Source organism: Myxine glutinosa, chromosome 12 (genome assembly GCF_964187855.1).
Source record: "Myxine glutinosa chromosome 12, kmMyxGlut1.1, whole genome shotgun sequence".
Lineage (NCBI taxonomy): Eukaryota > Metazoa > Chordata > Myxini > Myxiniformes > Myxinidae > Myxine > Myxine glutinosa.
Window position 1 is genome coordinate 30884880 of NC_136272.1, and position 24283 is coordinate 30909162.

At 44.4% G+C, this 24283-nt stretch overlaps 2 protein-coding genes across 4 annotated transcripts in view; one reads left to right on the plus strand and one right to left on the minus strand.

The window, feature by feature from the left end:
- The window catches only part of LOC144888512 (uncharacterized), a 39738-nt gene extending 27348 nt beyond the window's left edge, over window positions 1-12390 (plus strand). For 2 of the 3 annotated variants that reach the window (XM_078766671.1, XM_078766672.1), the window contains exons 7-8: window positions 11146-11198; window positions 12037-12309. In XM_078766671.1, the coding sequence (XP_078622797.1) occupies window positions 11146-11198; window positions 12037-12051 (68 nt within the window). In that variant the 3' untranslated portion in view covers window positions 12052-12309. Of the gene's footprint in view, window positions 1-11145; window positions 11199-12036 lie in introns of all 3 variants that reach the window. The other variant, XM_078766673.1, reaches the window with a different exon arrangement.
- LOC137438003 (histone acetyltransferase KAT7) overlaps window positions 12182-24283 on the minus strand; it is a 55478-nt gene continuing 43376 nt past the window's right edge. The window contains exons 10-15 of the mRNA XM_068132844.2: window positions 23437-23526; window positions 20185-20325; window positions 15207-15300; window positions 14824-14970; window positions 13763-13869; window positions 12182-13589 (exon numbers count right to left, since the gene is read on the minus strand). Coding sequence (XP_067988945.1) covers window positions 13488-13589; window positions 13763-13869; window positions 14824-14970; window positions 15207-15300; window positions 20185-20325; window positions 23437-23526 — 681 coding nt within the window. The 3' untranslated portion in view covers window positions 12182-13487. The remainder of the gene's footprint in view (window positions 13590-13762; window positions 13870-14823; window positions 14971-15206; window positions 15301-20184; window positions 20326-23436; window positions 23527-24283) is intronic.

Below are 24283 nucleotides of genomic sequence, written 5' to 3' on the forward strand. Positions count from 1 at the left end.
TCACGTTGGAAAACTATGTTGCCGTTAAACTATGTTTTAAAACTAATTCAAACTGCGATTAAATTAAAACGATTCATCGTAACTGCGACGATTTGCGAACTTCCGGCAGCCAATCACAGAACGCTTTGTTGCGTAGGCGTGGCCGATGTGAGACGAGCGGAGCTGAGCGCGTTACGAGCTGACCGCCATTACGGTACGTAATTCGATTTCTTATGCGCATTATTTCTCCCAATTCAGTCAGAGCGAAGGGCGGAAGCGAAGAGCGTTGTTTTTTTTGTTTACGGGCGTACGGGCGGGGTAGAGCGTACGGGTAGCGTTTTTTTTTTTTTTTGGCAAGGAACGGGCACCCATGTACGGGCAATGCCCTAGTATAGTAAAAGATACGAGCGGGTAATCCCGCCCTATGGGTGGTAGCACCCTTCGATAAAAGAAAATGATTTGCAATACCGGCTACCACAAATTGTGGCACAATTTCCACCACACATGATCTATCTGTAATAATAAAAGGCAACGTATCAGTGTGTCAATCTCCTCCATAACACCAAAACCATGAAACTTGGTGGCCCCAAACTTTGCAAGCACACTAAAGGAAAACAAGTTGCCAATAATGTGAAATTTGTCTCAAAACTACAAGGATGATATTTGAGCAGAAAGCAAAGTGTAACACTCGCTGGTAAATGTCATGTTGAAATCTGGCATCGCAATCGATCGCGAGCTCAGACCATCACGCTCTTCACGGCCTACAGATAGACCATCCGATGGTGGTCATCATGAACCAAATAACACCAAAATCATCCGATTTGATCACTGAATGAGGAAACTTTGAGCTCCATGAATCCAAAAATTTATTTTGTGTCCTGCTCAGTACGCCATGTTTGATTCAGGTCAATCACGAACTCAGGATCGATTTTCGCCGAGTTAAAAAATATTTCAATTATTATTACTAGGGCATGCCCGTACTATATATATGCCCGTACTATATATCTATCTAAAATTATATCCCCCCCCTCTATTTACATGAAATGGTTTGGTCCATTCGCAACGCCAAAGCGAACGGCGAACGGCTTGCGAGTACAGTGACAATCCCCCCCCTCTATTTACATGAAATGGTTTCGTCCATTCGCAACGACCACAGAACCCCCCCCCCCCCCCTCTATTTACATGGAATGGTTTGGTCCATTCGCAACGCCAAAGCGAACGGCGAACGGCTAAATCGCCATAGCTCGGTAAGTACTTGTCCGATTAATTTCAAACCTTGAAAAGGCACATCCTCGGGTCCCCAGCAATATACCTGGCAAGTTTCAAGTATATCGGACCGGTAGTTGTCGAGAAATCGTTGTCGCATACATACACACACACATACACACAGAGATTAGTGGAATTATAGATAGATGATCATTTTATTCATTAATCATAAAATATTAGTCAGGGTTCATACATCTGGGACTAAGTTGTTCGTTGGTTTTGTGTTCTCGCTACTGAATCTCTATTGCTAGCACATGCAATAATTAATTTATTCACATATCGCATTCACATATTTATTTATGCACATGGAACCTTGAAATGTAATAATTCATTTATTCACAATTGACTCAGGTCGACAGGCCCAATTTTAATCTCAGAAAATAATCAATTCTTTTTTAACAATGTCTGAAATCAAATAAATCTGGTACCATTCGTCATGTATCCATGTACGGCAACCCTCAATCCCCTCCCACTCCTAAAGATTCTGCCGCCATTATGATACTCCAGAGCAGATGAGGAATTTTCTAGACCCTTGTGGACCCTGCGTATACTCTTCGAGACTTCAAAGTCGAATGAAATGCCACTAGTGAAGTGTAAATTGGATGTGCTCAACATTCCAATCAAAATGATGTCTTGATATTGAGATTTGATTGAGTATTTAGTTCCTGGGATTGAAAGTGTTGACCATTTAAGGCCTGATGCTCAGTCCCTGTCCCCTTTTTACCCCAATCCCCATGTTACCAAGCTTCTCCCTCTACCACTTACCTATCTGACTCTACCCCCCCCCCCCCCCCCCCCAGATTTCACTCCCACCCATATCTCAGCTGGGTCAAAAATCGGTTCGTAATTCACGTCTTTATGACTACGATAGCATAGCGGTGGTGGCTGGTTGGGTAACAAAATGGCGCCTATTATGTCGAAAGGACACCCCGCCCCCCAACCCCCCCAATCCACTTGAGGGAGTTAATGGGGGTTACGGATATGGTGCGAGACATGGAGAAGGTGAAAGGATTTTGGAGTTTGCTGATGGAGCTGATTTGTTGATTTGTAATACTCAGTTCCAGAAAGGGGATAATAAGCTTGTTACATACACGTCAGGTGGGTCGACGCCAACTGTTGACGACCTGAGGGTGCGTAGGCGAGATAGGGGGCACCTCCGGGACACAAAGGTGATCCCGGGGGAGGAGGCTACTTCACAGCACCACTTGGTTGTCTGCGACATAAGGGTGAAAGGTGCGAGGAGAGCTCGGCGGGTGAAGTACCAACCGAGAATGAAGGTGTGGAGGTTGAAAGAGGTGACAGTAAGGGAGGCATTAAAAGAGAGGCTGAATAGGGTTGAGGATGATGTGGTTGAGCTTGAACGTGGTTGGATGTCAATGAAAGATAGTCTGTTGGGAGCCGTTGGTGAGGTATGTGGATGGACAAAAGGACCACCGAGGCACTCGGAAACATGGTGGTGGGATGATGAAGTTGGAAAGAGGATTGACGAGAAGAGGAAGAAGTTCAAGGAGTGGCAGAAGGCGAAGGGTACGGGAGCAGAAAAAGCAGAGCTTGAAAGTTATAAGGCAGCCAAGAAGGCTGCAAAGAAAGAGGTAGCAAAGGCGCAGGAGACATGTAGGAAAATGTTCGGAGAACGCTTGAATTCGGAAGAGGGTCAGAGAGTGGTATTCAGGATTGCAAAGCAGATAGTGAAAGAGAGGTGTGATGTGATGGGGGTGAGTTCCTTGAAGGATGAAGTGGGACAAATCGTTGTGGACCCAGATGGAATTAAAGGAAGATGGAAAAGATATATGGAAATGCTGTTGAATACAGAGAATGAATGGGATGTGGTACATAGACATAGAGATGTGGTACATAGACATAGAATGGGATGTGGTACATAGACATAGATATAGAGTACATAGACATAGAGGTTACATAGAGAGTAACCCAGTGTTAGGACCGGCAGAGAAGATAAGTGAGTAGGAAGTTGAGGAAGCGATAAAAGCAATGAAGAGTAGAAAAGCGGGAGGGCTGACGGGAGTTGTGGGAGATATGTTGAAGGCAGCATGAAGTTGGGGTGTGAAGAGAATGGCAAAAAAAAAAAAAAAAAAAAACTGACTGAAGAGAATGGCAGAGATCTGTAATCTGGTGGTGAAAGAAGGTCGCATTCCAGTGGATTGGGAACTGAGTACCCTCCTCCCTCTATACAAGGGGAAAGGTGACCCTCTGGAGTGTGGCTCGTACCGAGCGATAAAGTTATTGGAGCATGGAATGAAGGTATTGGAAAGGGTGTTGGAGAGGAGGATAAGGAAGAAGGTGAAGATCGACGAAATGCAGTTTGGATTTATGCCAGGAAGAGGAACGACAGACGCATTCTTTATTGTGAGGCAGTTGCAGGAGAAGTACATGGAGAAGAGGAAGAAGTTGTTTCTTGGGTTTGTTGATCTGGAGAAAGCATTCGATAGGGTTCCACGCGAAGTATTGACATGGGCATTGAGGAAGTTAGGAGTGGAGGAATGGTTGATCAGAGTAGTGATGGCAATGTACAAAAGAGCGTGCACAGCTGGAAGGACGAAGGACGGGAACAGTGGTGAGTTTGAGGTGAAGGTGGGAGTGCATCGGGGGTCGGTACTAAGTCCACTACTATTTGTAGCTGTGATGGAGGTGCTGGCTCAGACCGTAAAGGAGGGTTTACCGTGGGAGTTGTTGTATGCAGATGATCTGGTGTTGATTGCGGAAAGTATGGATGGACTGAAGGAAAAGATGAACAAGTGGAAGGAATGTATGGAGACAAAAGGTCTGAAGGTGAATATAGGAAAGACAAAGGTGATGGCAAGTGGTAAAGCATGTGGTGAGGTGGAAAGAACTGGGAAGTGGCCATGTGCTGTGTGCAGGAAGGGTGTCGGAGTGAAATCCATTCAATGTACAATGTGCGCTGAGTGGGTTCATCAAAAATGTAGTGGTCTGAGAGGGTCATTAACCAGTGTGGCAGCTACATTCAAATGTAAGGTGTGCACAGAGGGAGCTGCAGATGGAGGAAATGTTGAGTTGGATCTTGGAGACGGCATAAAGCTGGAAGGTGTGAAAACATTTTGCTACCTCGGAGACATGCTGAATGGAGGAGGTGGATCAGACTCGGCAACGGTTGCTCGAGTGAGATGTGCATGGAAGAAGTTTCGGGAATTGAGTGGCGTGCTGATGATGAGGGGAGTGTCGTTGAAGCTGAAGGGAAAGGTGTATGCTGCATGTGTGAGAAGTGTTATGATTTATGGGAGCGAGACATGGGTCATGAATGTAGAGCAGCAACGAAGGCTGGAAAGGGTGGAAATGCGAATGGTTCGGTGGATGTGCGGAGTGTCGTTGAGAGAGAGGAAGACAAATGATGAATTGCAAAAGATGATGGGAATAGAGCCTGTGATTGATGCTGTGAAGAGGAACAGGTTGAGATGGTTTGGTCATGTGTTGAGGAAGGATGAAAGTGACTGGTTGAGAAGAGTGATGGAAATGAATGTAGAAGGAAGTAGAGGACAGGAAAGACCGAGAAAGACTTGGCTAACGATGGTGGAAGAAGAAATGCGGACAAGGGGGTTAACAAGGAGAGATGCAGAAAATAGGGCAAAATGGAGAAGATCGTCATGGGGACCGCAAGGCTAACCCCCACTCTTGCAGGGAAAATGGCCTTAAAATGCATGTTGTTCTTTGTTGTATGTCGCCATCCTCGAGTTGGCCAGACTCTTGTATACAGCACTGACTAAGTGTATTTATTTATTTGCAAGAAAGGCTATCAGGCCTGCTCCATATTTACACAAGAAAATATAAAAACGTAATTGATTATTTCCCGAGAGATCTTGTTTTTTTAAAACTTGTATTCTTTAAGACAATATTTGAACAACAGATAGTATATACAGCATACACTTCAGTACCATAATGTAAAATATGGATGAGACGATATATCGGATGTTTTTTCAAGTTGCAAAATGCTTCAACTTTATTCCCATTTGTCATAATTTCATTTATTGTAAACAAGCAGAATACGGAGAAACAGCGTGAAGAAAGAATTAGCGCTTATTCTTTTTCTCCTTCAGAGCATGGTGGAGAAACTCAGCTAATGTGATTGGCAAAACATCAACATAAACGATCATTTTATTATTCCCCAAGGTTTGGTTGGCGAAATTCACAGCCCAGATCTTCAAACTCAGCAAGAAACTTTTGCTTCTTCAAACTCGGAAAGCATTACGGAGAAACTCAGCTACTGGTACATTCTTCTTCTTCAAATTCGGACAGCACTATGGAGAAACTCATCTTCTGATAAATTCTTCTTCTTCAAACTGGGGAAGTATTATGGAAAAACTCAGCTATAGAATACCTAAAGACGCCTTTGTTCACCGTTTTGTCTAGGCACGTGGCATATATAGAGCCCCGCGGATGTGAAAATGTCACTAAACAAAAGAAGAAGATCCCTCCTTCTCCATATTCAGCGAAGCGATGAGAGGCCCGTTTCGTTGGAGTGCTTAAGCCACTTAGCGACTGCTCCACAACCTTCAATGGTGATACCACGACTTGCTTCTCCGTAAGGACAACCCCAGAGTTAGGAAGACAAAATAAATTGAAGGATTAGAATTGGTAAAGCAACGGGACAAGTGAACTACAAGTTCAAAAGAGAATTGAAAAATGTTTTCAGTGGCTCCAAAGCAATGAATCCCCACACCACAGCAGCATGGCTCTAAGCTGTCCAGCCTGGGTTTGAATCTAAACCCAGCTACAAATGGTCATCCTGGTGTTTCATCAATGTGTGTGCTTTCCCTCAGATGGACGTTAAACTTGTTGTTACATCTGCTGGAATTTCTCCCGCTCCTCTCTACTCTCCCCCTCCCCCCACTCCACGTTCACCACTTTCCTGGCTCCCACCCCATCCTCGACCCCTCCTCATTCCCCCACCTTTCCTCGGGTGCGCGCACAAGAGTACAGCAACATGTGGTGAGGGGTTGCTCTCCCACCCTTCTCCTGGTCTCTCCTTCCCTCTCCTCTACCACCCCTCTCTGTTCCTCCTCTTTCTCTCTGGGAGGGGGGCTGGAAGCTCAGAGGGGGAGGGGGGGGGTGGAGGGGGGAAGGGGGGGGGAGAGGAATGGGTTGGAATGAGTGGGAGGAGGGAGGGGATGGTGGGGGGAGTCTGGATGGAGGGTAATGGGTGGGAGTCTTGAGGGACTGGGTGGCAGTCTGGAGAGTGGCAGGGAAGAGGAACACTGCGTTGCCTCGCAACGCCAGGTACCTTTACTGATATATATATATATTTTGCCTCTTCACTTTCTGCAGACCTGGACAAAATCACAGACTGGTCAAACAAGTGGAACATGTCTTTCAATCCTGACAAATCTCACACTCTCACTTTGTCTCTCTGAAAAGACCGACTGGACAACCCTCCCATCAACTTACTGAACAATCCTCTCGAAGAAGTTCTGTCACTCAAGCTTTTGGGTCTCACTATCTGCCATGATTTTTCCTGGGAAAAACACATTTCCAAGCTGGCCTCCAAAGTTTAGCTGAGGATAATGACTGTACCTGAATTGCCGTGTTATCATGATTTACACCAATCATAATTCAAACAATTATTTTGCACAAATGTATTTGTAGTGTTTGTGATATTACATTTTTTATAAGCAATTTAGGTTGAAGATTTAGGTAAAAAAAAAGAAAAAAGAATTCAAAAAAGAACCCCTCAGCACATACATACGGAAGGGGTGGGTGCAGACTGGAAGTTTGGGATGATTACATCTCACCACCAAGTAATTTAAAACACCTCACCACCACGTAATTTAAAACACCTCACCACCACGTAATTCAAATCACCTCCAAGTAATTATAAATACCTCACCACCACGTAATTCAAAACACCTCACCACCACATGATTCAAAACACTTCACCACCACGTAATTCAAAACACCTAACCACCACATGATTCAAAACACCTCACCACCACGTAATTCAAAACACCTCACCACGACGTTATTAAATACACCACAACCACGGAAACAAAAGTTTGAGGGAGTAGTTCAGTAACTACACAGACACTGCCCAGATGTGTTGATATATAGATAAATGACTGTACCTGAGTTGCTGTTTTGTCATGGTTTACACCAATCATAATACAAACAATTATATTGCACAAACACATTTGTAATATACGTGATATTACATTTGATAAACAATTTAAGTTGAAGATTTAAGTTGGGAAAAAAATAAAATTACATTTTCAAAAAAAAAATACCCTTAGGACATACCCACGGGAGAGATAGATGCATACCAGACGTTTGGTACGATTTCACAAAAGTTTGAGGGAGTAGTTCAGTGACGAGACAAGACAACACAGACACTGCACAAATATATATATATATTGTTGTGGATATGAGAATGTTTTTTTTTTAAATTGTTGTGGTAAAATGTTGTTGTAAAAGGTTGTTGTAAAATATCACCCCTCCTCCCTCCGTTTGTGGTTGTATAAAGGTCAAAGGGCGTTCCCGTAGTTAGTCCATAAAACATACATGCAGGACACGATATATCTTCGTTGACAGTTATATCCTTATTATGTGTATTAGTGTAAGGCTGTGTCTTCCATTAATTGAAATACTCCATTGCACCAAGTGAAATAAGATAGATTCCCTTTCATTCCCATTCCCAAAACCTCCATTTCCAACTGCGTCATTGCCATTCGCATTGCCAACTACATTTGCCGCCATCACCCGAGGTAATCTCGGAGAAGAAAGGCGTGTCTCCACCTCGTCATAGAGGGGAGGAGTGAGCCAGCCCCGAACAACCAACCAAGTACAAGGGGTTTGGCTTGAGAGGGCGGAGAGAGAACGCTCGGGGAGGTTCGCGAAGGTTCGAGGGTGTGGCCTATATAACGCGCGGCCCCGACGCCCCCAAGAGAGTTGAGAGTTGAGTAAGGGATCCCTGAAAGAGCAGCTTCAGCCACCGCAGCTTCAGCCACAGCAGTTTCAGCCACCGCAGTTTCAGCCACCGCAGCTTCAGCCACAGCAGTTTCAGCCACGGCAGCTTCAGCCCCAGCAGCTTCGGGGCCTTGACGGCAGTTTCGAGCGGGGCCGCAAAGGAACGGCGGCTGCTAAACGCGCCGATCGAGAGAGGGCGGCAGCTGCTCATCCCGACCCGACCGTGCTGCGGTTCCAGCTGGACCTTCCTCCCCCTCCAGCCATCCACCTCCTGCCATTCCTGTCATCATTCCCTGCGTGAGTCTGTCTTTTGTTTGTTCTGTCCCAGGGTATTAATTAAGACTGTAGGTAAGCTAGCATTGCACTGTGTCTCTGAGTTCTTCTGTAAATTATTTTATTATCTTTCCTTCTCCTTGGTTTTTTTGGTCCTGTAAATAGTAAATAAATTATATTTGTATTCCTTACCCTCTGTCTTTCTTCTTCTTCACATCCTTCGCTTTAGTCTTTTCCCCATTGAATATCTGTGGTGCGATTCGGCCAACGTTCGGGAATCGGGTTAGTCGGGGTAACTGTTAGGGCCGCGGTGCCATCCGCTCGGCAAAACAACATCTTATCCGCGGTCCGTAACTATGTATGTATGTATGTATGTATGTGTGTGTGTGTATGTATGTGTGTGTGTGTGTGTGTGTATGTATGTGTGTGTGTGTGTGTATGTATATATATATATATATATATATATATATATATATATATATATATATATATATATATATATATATATATATACGTATATACATACAGACTTGGCATTTAATATGGAATATTTTTTTTGTGGGGGTGAACTTACTTTTCAAGATGACTTAGAACCAAAAGTTCATTGGAATTATGTTGAAATTATTCTAGATTTTGTTAATGTGACCTTTAAAAGAAACAAAAACCACATTTGACATTTCGAAACAAATAAATTGATCCTTGAAAGTAATGTAAACTGATATCGAACTCAATTCATGGACAGTACTGTGTTAAACTTCTGTACGTTTTCCAGAAGTATCTCTTTATTTTGCACATTAGCCAAAAAAATTTTTTAACAAAATTTAAATTACGACTGGGATTACGGACAGTAAAATTACAGTTCAGTACTTCGAGTAACCCCCACGAGCATTCAGGAGAGCACGTACACGTTGAGGCATGCTGTTCACGAGATTTGCCAAGGTTTGGACAGGAATCGCTTGCCATGCAGTGACAATAGCCTGCTGCAATTCACGCACAGAGGTCAGCTGCTGGTCCAAGTGGTCAATTTGACGCGTTAATTCTGCCCACAAGTTCTCTATCGGATTCATATCTGGGGACATGGCAGGCCATTCCATATGCTCTACACCACGGTCAGCAAGAAATTATTGGATCATGCGAGCACGATGAGGCCGTGCATTGTCATCTTGGAAGACAAAGTTTCCTCAAAAGGCTGCACGAGCAAATGGAAGCAATGTTTCTTCCAGAATGGCCCTGTACTTGAACTGGTTCAGGTTTCCATTCAGAACAACCAGGTCAGTTTTGCCCCTTGCATGAAAAGCAGCCCAAACGGTCATCCCACCACCTCCAGCTTGGACTCTTGGCACTATACAATCTTTGTTGTAGGCTTCATGCACTTGTCTGCATACTCGGACGCGGCCATCTTGACGATAGACCAGAAATCTAGACTCGTCACTGAAGATCATGTGATTCCAGTGTCCTGGCTGCCATTGACGGTGCTCTCTGGCCCACTGCAATCGGCGCTGGTGGTGTTGTCTGGTCAGGCGTGGCTTTCTCAGGGGACGCCTGGCACGATAGCCTGCTTGAACCAGTCGTTGGTTGACTAGCCTTCTGGATACAGGCACATTTGTCAGTTGCTGCCACTCAGCCCTAAGCTGATTAGCTGACTTGGTACGGCCATTGCGGACTAACCGGTGCAGCTGGCGATCATCCCTCCTTGTGGTTCTGCGGGGACGTCCTGGCCTCGGTATTGGAGTAGGGACACCCCTCTGAGCATTTCGTTTCAGGATCTTTGACACCTGACCATGAGTGATGCCATACTGCCGAGCAATAGCACGCTGTTTCATGCCGTCATTTCGTAAAGCCACCACTCCATGACAAACAGCATTGTCGAGTTGACGGACCATCTCCAGAGGAAGCGGCAATAACTTTTGGAGACGTGCAGCAGTTGTTTTCCACTAATACAGAACGCAACAACCCTTGTATACCCGACTGTGAAGCCAATCATCAAATGCACCTGTCCGTACATTTTGCCACGCCACCTGTGATATAATCCTGTTGTTGACTTCTTGCTGCGACAGACAATCAGTGACATGGTTCTTTTAACAAATAAATCACCAAAGTGTAAAAGAAACTCACCAGATTGATATACTGAGTTAAGAAAGTAACCCCAAGTCAAGGAAAAAAAAATATTCCATATTAAATGCCAAGTCTGTATATATATATATATAATGTGTGTGTGTGTCTGAGTCATACCAAAGACTTTAAAAACGGTACGTGCTGCTTCCTTGATGTTCAGCATTTAAAAGAACAGCACAGACAAACCCCATCGGTTGGCATCCATGGGGAGGAGAAAATTCCTCCAGCGGAAATGCCCCGCTGAGTACGGTGAGAAAAGCGGCGCCACTGTTATGACGTCGATGGTACCCAGAGTATCCCGGGAAGTGACGGCACTTTCCCCATGCTCAGTGGCTGAGTTAAGTGTTTTCTCGTGTGTGTGTGTGTGTGTGTGTGTGTGTGTGTGTGTGTGTGTGTGTGTGTGTGTGTGTGTGTGTGTGTGTGTGTGTGTGTGTGTGTGTGTGTGTGTGTGTGTGTGTGTGTGTGTGTGTGTGTGCGCGCGCGCGCGCGCGCTCTATTACAAGCCTTAACCCATGTATAAAAAGTAAATGGTAGGCTTAAATAAAGGATGCCCAGGAAGCACTAACTTTGCCTGTCCACTTGCAGGTTCACCAGATGGCCATCACCTGTTCCTCAAAGAGGAGACGAAAACCTCAAAAGTGAGTGTGTAAACCCCACCCCCTCCCGATGTTATATTGTCGGTTATTTTACAAAAGCAAGTCACAGCTCCATTATGGTGCTTTTCAAGCAGAATAACCCAGATCTTTAGCAATCCGATGCTGTGAAACAAAATGGAGTTTCCGGAGATGGTGATCGGTGCAACATGGTCTTTAACCTCCTCCGTATGACTACAACCACCCCCAAAACGAGTCTGTGTGCAATAGGAGAGACTGATGTTACATTGAACTCGCATGCAGATTTAAACTATGCGGTAAATGAATCATGAACCGATTATTCAGAATAGTCCTTAATAACATGCCTGTGGTCCCCATGGCTATAGAAGGCGAGGTGGTGTTGAGATATTAGCAATTTTAAAACCACTGGCTGTGCAATGGAAAAATATTTTTCCGTTAGAGGTTGCCTTGGCGTATGATAGAATAACAGTTTGTTCAAATTAAAGGAATTTCAGTGGAGGAGCTCTCACAAGGACAGCAAAAGTGTTTGTGTTGGGTGTGTCGTACGCTCGGACAAGCAGCTTGGGGTACTTATGGAAGAAATAAAGAAGACGTTGATCGAGGTATTCGGAGAAAAAGACGACGAAGGGTTAATGCCAAAAATGTCCGATGGGGGTTAGCATACCTCAATCAACGTCCTGTCAATTTCATCCATCGTTCTACCTGTCCGCCGATGCAGATCGATGCGAGGCTTCACGAGTGAGACTATAGTCCTTCATTGTACACTGTATGCTCATGTTTTGCGGATGAGTACAATTACGATTGTGCTGGTGTGTGTGAAGAAAAAGTATCATTTTGACTGAGAGTACATTGTGTATTTCAGAAAATGAAGAACTAAATTGGAAAGACATCCACTGAAGAAAACGCATCCTGCAACAGACCACGGCTTAACCACACATTCGACCCCACAGACAATCCCACAAAAGAACAGTGTGTACTATGATGTGAAAAGAAAGGCATTCAGCATATATTACTTGTGTTGTTTACTGTATATCTTCATAAATACACGGCAAAAGGCGCGACACACAACATTCCACCGGTTTGCAAAGTGGGGAGTTCAACAAGTTCTTGCAACGATACATGGTACTCACGTCCAGAAACGCCAACATTTTTGATTTGTCGATGCTAAACAATGCAGGATGTTCCATAAGTTGATAACGCTGCTAACCCCGCGCTGCTGGGGCATTAAAAATAATAAATAAACGAATCGAAGATACTCACATCGGGTCATTTCCTTTCCAGGCACGTTTCTCTTCCGCCCGGGAAATCATCTGACACAAATTTCTTCAATTCCTTCATTTTTTTTAAGGGCCTTTCTAACCTAAGCCTAAGGTTCTAACCTTCAGCATGGGGTTAGCAGCACCACCTCCAAGGATTAGAATAAACTAAATTTTCATGTCAAACGTGCATTTTCATCTTCAGCTCGGCGGCAAAAGGGGGTTATCGGCTTATGGGGGACACCCTTTATATATCGAGGAAAATGTTGTTGTTTTTTTTCTCACCAACCATATCCGTGTATGTTGAACAATGAAAAAACGCTGGCATTTCCTGGACTATCATAATCTCTTTCTGACAACTTTATGAATGCCCCCCATATCCATCAAATCAATGACCGCGTTTGTAAACGATTCGGTCCCGGCGTTTGATATTTCTTTTTAAATCCACCAAGAACAAGGCAACTATCAATGTGATGGGGTTGTTCAATTGAAATGAATACCTGTAGGCAGAAAAGGGATTATTTCCTGGAGTCCCTTGGCAGGGGGCCAGTTTATTCCTTGGCATCACAAACAGCCATCAATTTCTTCAATGCGCAATAACGATGAGTACTCACTCGGGCACGCAGGGCGTGCCATCAACGGCAGGCATAGATGGAAAGCGCATCGTTGCAGACCAAACGTGGATGGAAGGGATAAGGCAAAATGGTGGCGTGTACAATTTGACTGCTTCAGTGATGAGTCGGCAAACCAGGGAGGGCGTGTAAGGTGGGTGACCAGGGTAGTCACTGAGGGAGGGGGAGGGGGAGGGGGTTGTAAAAAAAAAAATGCAAAAATATACCAGTTTGCTGTAGAAGGCAAAAAAGCACATGGCAGGTAGTAGATGAGGAACACTATTGAGGAACAGGAGAGCTGCTGGTACATGAGGAAGAAGACATTAAGGCTGTGCTTCGCTGGTGACGTCGATACAAAATGAGCAACGTGCTGGCGAAAGGAAACGGCTCGATTTGCTGCTGGAATCTCGAGAGTCATTTATGGAGCTCCGTTTGCTGCTAAAGCCTCAAGAGTCCTTTAGGGGGCTCCATTTGAGGCAGGAAGCATCAATGATTTTGTCGCTGGCCTGCTTCTTGGCCTCCTTTTCCAACCACTCATCGATGATGTCCTGTGTGTGGGGAAAAGGAGGTAGAGGACAGTAAACCATGGCTGGGAAAAAAGAAAGAAAAGATAAACCATCGTATCCTGACAGCATAATATAGTTTGGAAAAACTAAACTTGCATTCAGCACAAATGGCTGAGCGTTTGCATGTGACCGAGGGGAAACCCCTCCAAATGTACCTGCCGCTTCAAAACCAAGTGCTTTCCCTTCCAGTACTTGAGCATCTGTAGGTACTGTAGTGTGCTCACGATGTCCGCAGGGTTCACAGCTGTCTCCTGGCTCATCTCTGCGAGGCCAAAAGCAAGGAGATGAGAAAATGTTTCCATTACCTAACATGAAAAGTTTCTATGAACCAACTTCTCTTCCTGAAAATTCCAAAATACTTGTGCCCTCTACACAATAACATTTGTCAGGACGTGAGAGTCCATTGAAGTCTGACCTTCCAATGTCTTGATGAACTGCACTAACCAATCCTAAAATATACCCAGAAAATAAATGAAAGAGTACAGTCAAGAGCATCTTTTCCCAACTCGCAATGCCGTGCAATCGAGACGAACCACTTACCTGCAGGAAGCACAATCAATCCAATGAAGCGGGCACGGGCGAATGTGCCAATGGATAAACCGTGTAAATGTGTCAACGCCGAAGGCCGCACGGTGCACTCGGCGAAATGGGAAGACTCCACGATCGGTTTAGGTTTGCTCGAAATCCCATCCATATCCTTAGATTTCCAAAACGTCATAAAAGCTCACACAAGGGGAATCGTAAAGCCGCAAAAAGCTGCATAATAAAATCATGTTAGGCCTTTTAATGTGCACCATATTGATATCTTGGGGGCTTAACAGCCTTCAGCAACGACTTATATTGAGGTGCAAAGGTGAACATCTCTCTCGACTCATGTAATCAAAGCCGATGACACGTTCCCAGAGGCAGTCACAAAAGGGCCCGTGCAAGGAACTGGTGAGTGGGGGTGGCTGAGAATGGTAACCATGGCTTCTACCATTCCATCCATTTGTATGAGCATTTGAACCTTTAATGTACAGGTGACTGATACTCCACTGCTGGGTTTTTGCTTTTCTCTAGATTGCAAATGCCGGTTTTATGTGGAAAGACAAAGGTATTATGAATCTTAGATACGCAGGCAAAAGTAACGGTTAAATAGTGTGCATATCCTCAAACAATCATCAAAGGATTCAACAACACCAATCTGATTGGATGTGCGAAGTCGAGCTATGCACACCTTTGATGGAGATCTCCTTTCCTTGGTAGTTGTGCAGATAGCGCAGAAGAACACTCTTCCAGTAGCTGCGGTAACTTATGAGCCCCAGATCAGAAAGTGGACGTTCTGGAGATCCCACTTTGTCCTCCACCTTTGACAACAGGTAACCTTTTGTGGAAAGAAAGGAAGGGTGGGGGTGGAGGGTTGGTGGGGATTGAAAAAAAGATAACTTCAATTCTGCTGCACCTTACCACTCGAATAGAAGTGCTAAAAGTAAACAAGATCCGATGTCTGGTGCGTCTATAGATGTTTGAATGGCCAGCGCCAAATAAGCAAAGCAGTTTGAGAGTTCCGTGTGAATGTGGTGGCTCCTCGGTTTGAGAATGGAAGAGTGTGACACCTACTGAACTCGATAAGCATCTTCCCATAGCCTTGCTTCATGAACTGAGGCATGGTGAGGATACATGAGACGTTGTAGTTGAGGAACGAATTTTTCTCCTGGGGGATGGAATGATCAGACGGGTCAATACAACAGCGGTCTATGTCTTTTGATTAGCAAAATATATATATATATATTCCATCTTTAAACGGAGAATAAACAATCGCACATCACATTGGAGTAACGGCGGAAATGTACGTGGGCCAAGTTACACCTTTTGGATGTTTGTGCTCACAACAATAAAACAAAAGTATGGACAATCTTGCATGTCTGTTTCCATCACTGTTTCGTGTCTGATAAAAGAACAGCAGATACGAGTTTTATTTATTTATTATTCCCTGACATGGTATGCAGGATATGACCAAGACAGTACATTCCGTTTCAATGTTTACTCTCCTCTGTTGACTTGAGGAAGAAATGGATAGTTACGTTTGTGTGATGCAGGACTCGCAGGTCTCTTCCGGGATTTGATGGAGAAATTTCAGTTGAATTCAAGAAATACTGAAGCGAATTAAAAATAGAGGTGGCTGGAGGCTTCTTTGACAGCACAGCAAGACCTTTAGCTGAGTGCCATACAATGCCGTCTTGGTCAACTCCACATTGGCGAAACTTTGTAATGATCGAATCAACTGATCACATGACCTCGGCTAGAAAAAAAGGAGAAGGCCTCACTAAAAAAATCGTCAATCTAGAATCACTGATACCACCCAGAGAAAAGATGGATCCTCACTCGATGACCAAAAATAATTTATTTATTCATCATTAACCGATGTTAGCTTCATTACGGTGTTTTACGTAAATCACGTGCTCAATGTGCTCGGATAGGAATGCCAAACAGGCCACGGTGGGAATGATCTCTTTAAAGTTGACCGACAAAAGACACAAAAAAAAGAACCCTCCCCCCCACAGCTCATACGTAGCGTATCTCGTATTCAATTGCTGCCGTCAAGAGTTAAAAACACAATGAAGGCATCAACAAAGCGATCACCCTTTCGGAGTGAAAGCAAGAGAGGAGAAGCATCAACAAAACCGTCCCTGGAGAGCCAACACAATCAAGCGTGAGAATGGAAGTGAAATTATTAAGATAGGCATCCGAGAGTGGGAGTCGTTGACGAAAACGGCACAGAGCTTGCTCTACCGCTCGGCTAATCCATTCCTAACAAAACAGTACTGGATCCTCTTGGGGAATGCCTCAATCACACGGATGGAAATGTAATAGTGAGCGCGGCGGGATTGTATGGGGATTTTGTGCCCCTCGGTTTTGAAGATACCACGAAGCAAATCCTAAAATTGAAGATACCGCGAGACAAAGCCTCGGATGAGAAGACCGGTGCCTTTTGAGGAATAATGTTCATAATAATGCACTAAACAACCGCAAGCTTAAAATATTGATTCTGGGATCTTTCCCCTCAGTCGAGAAGGTGAGACTTGGCATTTTGGAAACAAAGGCGATCAACCAAGAATGAAAGTTGTTACAAACTAACGTCATTAAGAGTTTATGGGCAAGCGGGACGAATTATTTCGGGTCGATTCCCCAAAAACAAGTATGCTTGGCCTGATAAACGTAGCGGACTGTTCTTCAAATGAATTCTTCATTACCTCTGCCACCAAAGGTGGATGGAGGTGATGTTTTCACTCCTATCTGTCTGTTTGTTTGTTTGTCTGCGAGCACGATATCTCAAAATGTCATGGACAGATTCGTACGAATCTTAGTGGACAGGTGTGGTGTGTGACAAGGACAAATTGATTCGATTTTGGTGAAGATCCGGATGCTCGAATTTTTTTTTAATGATTCTTCAGCATTGGGCTAACCATCACTCTAGCAGGGAAAATGGCCTTAAAATGCCTGTTGTTGTGTTGTGTATTCTTCAGCATTGATAGGGCAAAAAATGATATATAGCATAATATCTCAAAAAGTTATGGACAACCTGTGACAAAATGAGGTGGATGAGTTGGTTAGGTGACAAGAACGAGTCGATTAGATTCTGGTTGAGGTCTGGATACAGATCCGGTCAATCAGTGGGATATAGAATGTAAACTGGTCAGCCTGGTGGAGGTATGCGCTCTCGCGAGTGCTGTTCGGGTTACAGCTGTGTTCCTTACAAATGCCTTATCAATTGTTGTCGGTTTGGATTTAAACCACCAGCCCTCCAACAGTGGGGTCCAAAGGGCGAGGAATGACCGCCTCAGGGGTTAAGGATTAGCACCTCACCCCCCTTATGGTCAGTCTCCAATGATCTCTTCAAGCCCAACTTCTCATGCTGACCCTGTATCAACAAATGGCGGAGGGTGTGAAAAACGAGTTTCTGGCACCTCAAAACCAGAATATGCCGGGAGATGGGCCTCAATGACCGCGGTGAAGAATACCTGCATAGGAACAGGACAACTCAAATGGTGTTAAGGTTGCTGGTCAAAAACAACCCGAGGCAATGCCTCTTCCCATCCAAATAGCCTCGCCCTTTTAAATATGCTGGGGTGGAGCTGTTGGGCATTGCCTTTGTCAAGGGAAACAGGGAGATGCACTTGTGTGGTCCTGGCCTTGTCCGTTCCTCCACGTGGGGGAGTAGGTTGGGAGGGGTGCTTTTCACAGGTGGACAACCCCATCTGGTTGCCTTCTCCTATTGACATGCATTTTAACGTTTAACTTCAGAGCGCTTTTATTTTTCTTTCTTAATTTCCTGTTCTGTATTTTCCATTGTACTTTCTAGAGCACGCCAACATCTCAATCCCTTCTTTGGAACACCATAAAGCAAGAAATATAACCTCTGTATCTGCTGCAGTTTTTCATCCTTCAGACTTCAGCATCCCCCAGCTCCTCAACCCCAACCCATCATCAAGAAAAAGAAAAGGTTCCAAAGGTGTTCTATAAGAGCATTTCCTCATTTGTGTCGTCATCATAAAACTGTTCAACTACGGACTAGTGAGCGCCTTCAGTATTAAATATCAAACTATGAACAAGTCTGAATTGAACTGCTTGGAACTCGGGAAACGAGCTCATTCATCTCCAGCAGAGTAGGTAAGGAATAGAGGCCACTCACACGAGGAGGGCAAGGAAGGTCGAGCACAAGGGCTGCAGGGAAAAAAAGAAGGTTTTATTTAATTATTCATTACTTGTCAATTAATCATTCACCATATTCCATCCCCAGGTACTTCAACTGGATATTTTAAACGTAATCATTACCTTCGAGCACATTCTTAAGGAAGCTCCATTCTTATTTGAGCAACAAAAATTCAACATCCTCGATTTATTTGATTTAAACAAATAAAACAGGTATTCTTGATATTAAAAAATATGATTGACTGATTTTAGGATAACACATTTTCAAAAACAATGCATGAACCTCAGAAAAGAAAACAATAGTTTGGCCGAATTACGATTTTGTTAATCTGCTCCGCAGTTCTTTAAAATCAGATATTCCAAATCTAATCATTATTTTGTGTGCAGCCTGCAGCTTCTGGTTTGCGTCCTTGCTGAGGGCACGGCTGTGCTGCTGATGCAGCGCCCCCTGCTGGTTAGGGCAGCACTTTGTAATTTGGATAGGGTGCCGGCGATAGCCCGCCTACTCTTCATGAAGGACACAGTGGGATCTTTAATGTCCACCGACTAATGCTGGGATCCACCGAGGGACGGCACGCACATTGATAAATCATCATACCTGTGAAACACCAGGATCGACAGCTTATGGGCGTGTGTGCGCACTTCCAAGCCATTCTGCCAGTCCTAATCCAAATATTATTAACGCACAGGTTGTAAACCTGGTGCGTTATAGCGTTTGCCTGGGAATTTCTGTCTCTCCAAAAGTGAAGCTCCGTTTCTGTCGCTCAGATGTGTAGCCAGTTTCTGTCGCTCAGATGTGTAAACATGACGTCATCAAATCTATATTTAGGCTAACCATGGGCTACCCCTTTGGCTGGTACGCGGCCGCTCGCTAGTACATAATATAGGATATATTTGTTATATGTTATGTTATAGGATATATAGGATATATGTTATATGATATAGGATATATATAGGATAGGTTATAGGATATATATGTTATAGGATAGGAATATAGGACCCAAATGACCCAGAGGACCCAAATGACCCAGAGGACCCAAATGACCCAGAGGACCCAAATGACCCAGAGGACCCAAATGAACCAGAGGACCCAAATGACCCAAATGACCCAAATGACCCAGAGGACCCAAATGACCCAGAGGACCCAAATGACCCAGAGGACCCAAATGACCCAGAGGACCCAAATGACCCAGAGGACCCAAATGACCCAGAGGACCCAAATGACCCAGAGGACCCAAATGACCCAGAGGACCCAAATGACCCAGAGGACCCAAATGACCCAGAGGACCCAAATGACCCAGAGGACCCAAATGACCCAGAGGACCCAAATGACCCAAATGACCCAAATGACCCAGAGGACCCAAAGGACCCAGAGGACCCAGAGGACCCAGATGACCCAGAGGACCCAGATGACCCAGAGGACCCAAATGACCCAGAGGACCCAAATGACCCAAATGACCCAAATGACCCAAATGACCCAGAGGACCCAAATGACCCAGAGGACCCAAATGACCCAGAGGACCCAAATGACCCAGAGGACCCAAATTCTATGTATGTTTCTATGATGATGTATGTTTTGGTGAAAGTACATAATGTGAATACTAGTAGCAATTTTACAAAAACCATGGCATAATTTCAAATCTTGACCCGAGATGATAATTATGCTACATCATAATTTCCATGTGCCAACCTGGGCGGAATCCAAGTGGATTCACTTGACTTGTTTAAATTACAGTAAGCATTCAAACAATGCAGCAATGATGATGATGATACTAATATTAATAATAATAATAATAATAATAATAATAATCTCAATTCACCGCCCTGGAAAAATTAACGCAGTGCACTCGTATCAGGCTATATGAGAAGCTGCGAGCCATCTGACCTTTGAAAAGTAGCCAACAAGGTGGCAGCCCGAACTGTCGTCCTCAGTCATGACGTAAAAGAGAAAAGGCTCCACATCGTAGTACAAGGTCTTGTGGTCCAGGAAGAGTTTTGCCAACAAGCACAGGTTCTGACAGTAGGTCTGCGTGACATATCGAAGACCCGCAGAACGTGGTCATTTTGAATACACCGTGACGAACACATCAACAAGTGCAAACGCTTTCAGTGGTACCGAACCTAATGGGACAAAATCTTGATGGAATTCTACTAAACTCATGATGCCGTCACATGGTGTATGCTCTTTCACCCTTTATATAAAACCTGTTCATTCATTTCACTTCCGAAAGCAGCAGCACACAATGGCGTCGCAGCGTTGCCAGTTTGAGAATTAAATGTAATATTGCAATTCTTCATGGTGTTTGGAGCCATCTCCATAATAGATAAGTGAGGAGGGAATGAGAAAATGAGTTGAGAAGAGAGGAAAGGAGGGAAGATTGCACGGGTTCGGGGGGGACCAAACAAACAACAAAGTCAGTGTCGGAGAGAACTTGGGAGAGAATAGGAATGGGGTTAGGGAATGAGGAGGGGGCAAGCAGAAAGAGAAAGTACAGTATAGGTTGGATGGGGGGAATGGGGATATTTTCACAGAAGTCGTGTATTGTTCCTTTTTCAGGCTAAAATGAACAAACAACCTGAGAACACTTCTGAGGACTTGGGCTATCAATTATCCAAACAAATGTCCATACTCCTAGAGGATGTACTGCCTCAGGAGAAAATACACTGGGTGCTTTGCCATTGCCTTTCCCAGTGTTGGTCAAGGGAGAAATTTGAAATTTAGGCAAGGTGGCTACACACAATGGCCTACTCTTGCAAATTATATGTTGCTCTTCAACGGCCACTATTATCCTACCTTGTGGGGTCGGCCGGGGGAAGCTTGGCCCAAGTCCTCATGAACCGGCAGGTTACTTGACCCGCTGACAACTCGAGTCCAACTAGTTAGGGCAGGAATTTGGAATTTGGCCATCGTGCCGGCGATACTCGCCCACTCTTTGCATAGGACACCGTGGGATATTTAACATCCACCAACCCATACGCTGGCAGACGGGAATCCCAGTTTGACGTCCATCCGAGGGATGGCACGCACATTGATGAATCGTCCTGCCTGTGAAACACCGAACTGACAGTTTTTATAGCTGCGTCGGGATTCAAACCCAGGCTAGACAGCTTAGAGGCGAGTGTGCGTACCTCCAGGAGTCCAGGCCATCCTGTCATCCCGGCCTACTCTTGCAAATTATACGACGGTATCTTTAATGGCCACCAGTGAATGCTCGCAGACGGGGCTTATTGTCCCTCCAAGAGGCGGCGTACTCATCGATGCCACACCTGGCCTGTGAAGCACTGGGGTGATGGTTTACAGTCGTGATGGAAATTGAACTCAAACCGGAAAGCTCAAAGGAGAGTGCGCTACCCTTAAGCCGACCCGTCAACCCACTGTTAATGTGTGCTTCGGAGCAATTATCAATTCCACTGAGATGGTTAACAATGGAAAAGGTGAAAAATCTGGTGTGCCATTACACCCTTAACCAAATACTCAAGTCAGCTTTCCTATGAGCCAGAGCAAATCAGGGAGCGGACAATTTGCCAAAGGGCAAGAAAGTAAAAATTTTCATTCTATTTCCCACAACGATTTATCTCCTTCATAATTGGAGTTGAATTATATATTATTCATAACAGGACACCATACCTGGCTTTCATGTGGCATTCGTCATGACGTAGGAGGGAAGAGGGCAAGTGCTGTTAATCTCATTACAGTACAAATCAAAGTAAATGGCAGCTCACACAGCCACTCGGCAATCGCCATTTCAAAGTACACATTAAAATGGAAAAAAACCCACAAAATCCATTTGGAATGGCAATTTTCAGCAGCCAATTTGCAAGGCCCCAATGTAAGCAAAGAATAATTCACACGTCGTCATTTTTCACTCGATTGCGCATGTTGGAAATGAGGGGAATCGAGAAAACGAGGAAGAAAAGCTGCTCGACAAATTTATTATGGGACCAAAGACCGTTTCCTAGCCGTTCAAAAGAAAACTGGACAAAGTTACGCCTTCGGTATGCAAAACATCCAAATTGTTATTCCCACGATGATCTCATGCCAATTCCCCCCAACCCTCCCCCCGGCCCCCAAAAGGGATTTTATAAATTCACATTTCATAATCTCAGAGATGAAGCTTACACTTGCTTTGTTTAGATTATGCTAAGGACTAGAAAGTAGAATTTGACACGAATGTGGCAATGGACATGCCTCCACCCACGTTAGATGTCAACCCACTGCCATGTTTGATCTCAATTAAAGGTCACACGAAAAATTAAAGGTCACCTGAGAAAGAGAGAAAAGACGGATAAGCACGAGAGAAAACATCAGACGCTTCCAACTCGAGTTATGATCTGCAAAATGATTTTCAAAGGGCACATGACCTTTGACCTATTGGATCAAAAAATGAATCGGTTAATCTTTACATTTCAGTCCATCCTTCGAGCAAGCTTAGGTGAAATCCCTTCTGTGGTTCGCAAGTTATTGCGGTAACAAAATGATGTCCAACCAATTATACGCATGATTTACAATAACTTTGTTGCCGCAATAACTTGTCAAAGGGCACATGCTCTTTGAACTGGGAACATGACCTTCAATCTATTCATCTTTCCTACCCCTGTTAAGTCACCCCAGATCCACTCTTTTGAAATACCGACTTCTTTCCTGGAAGTCCTAGCAGTGTCCATGTGTTTTATACCTCTCCCACCCCCCCCCCCCCCCCGCTCCTTCCTGTGCCTCCTCCCCCCAAGCCCTCTCCCACAGATCTCCCGATGTCCCTGCTCTCAAATGTTGTACATGTGTGCTTTCCCCTCTCTCCCCATATTGTCTCCCACTCCCTTTATCTTATGTTTTCTGTGTCAGTTTATCTTTTGTGATTGATGTTAGCTCTTACACGAGCCTCTATTTTGTATGCAAAAAAAATTAATATATATATATATCTTTTGAATCCAAGTCGACTGTCTTCATTTTTGTATCACAGTCCATACGAAAACATAATGCTTCCGGTGCCTTCGGCAGCGAAGGCATATAAATGGAAAACAATTACTGGCTCGCAGACCAAGCTGGTGCCGTTTACAATACCCTGCATGCTGTGCGTTGAACGAATCTAGATATGGCTGGTCACGTGACCCGCTGACAAGTCAGGCCTTGCCGCCTCACCTTGTTCCTCTTACCGTCGACTTCGAACACGGAGATGGAGCCCTTGCGGTAGATCTCGTCCCCAGGAGGATGTTTCCACACACATTTGGCCTGCATGGGCACAACGAGAGCTAGCAGAGGAAATAACTTTGCGGTAAAAGCTTTAAAACTTGTGTGTGCAGTTTTAAAACTTATCGCAGCTAAATTTCAAGAATGCAGGGCTATGATTGAATATCATTGCATGACCAAAGTTCCCATCAAATACTTAAAAGAGACTTCCCCAAGTGTTGCTCTAGTGTTGAGTGGAGCTTGTATGTACTGGGACATTGGGAGATATCAATGTACTTTTAGACAAATAACGAGAACCCAGTTATGCTCAAGAAATATGTCAAATCAACCCAATTATTTACTTATTTTTGGTAAATTGAAAGCTTAAGGAGGACAAGGGAGGCACTTATGTAGTTTTCCATCAACATACAAGATATTAAGAGAAAATGAACAAATCAACTGAGGAAACGAGGCTTAATCCTTCGGTCACAGCATCATTAACCGCACAGGTGATCCTGGATTTAAAGGATAAGCTTCCGTCGACGCGCAGGCATCGAAAAGTCTACACAACCGGATGTTTTATCCCTTTTTTAATTAACATTTCCTGTCTACTCCTAAAGATGTGGTTGCAAACCACAGACAGGGTGGTGTGTAGCAGATACATCCTGGTAATCAGGATCCATGCGGCAATAGTTCCTGGTACCACAACAGCGAAGGGGGTTTATATTTGGCACTTGGTTCAAAGGGGGAATTGATAAACTGTGAATAGGACTACATATTTGTTGTCCCCCCTACCCCCCACCCCCATTACTTCCATGTC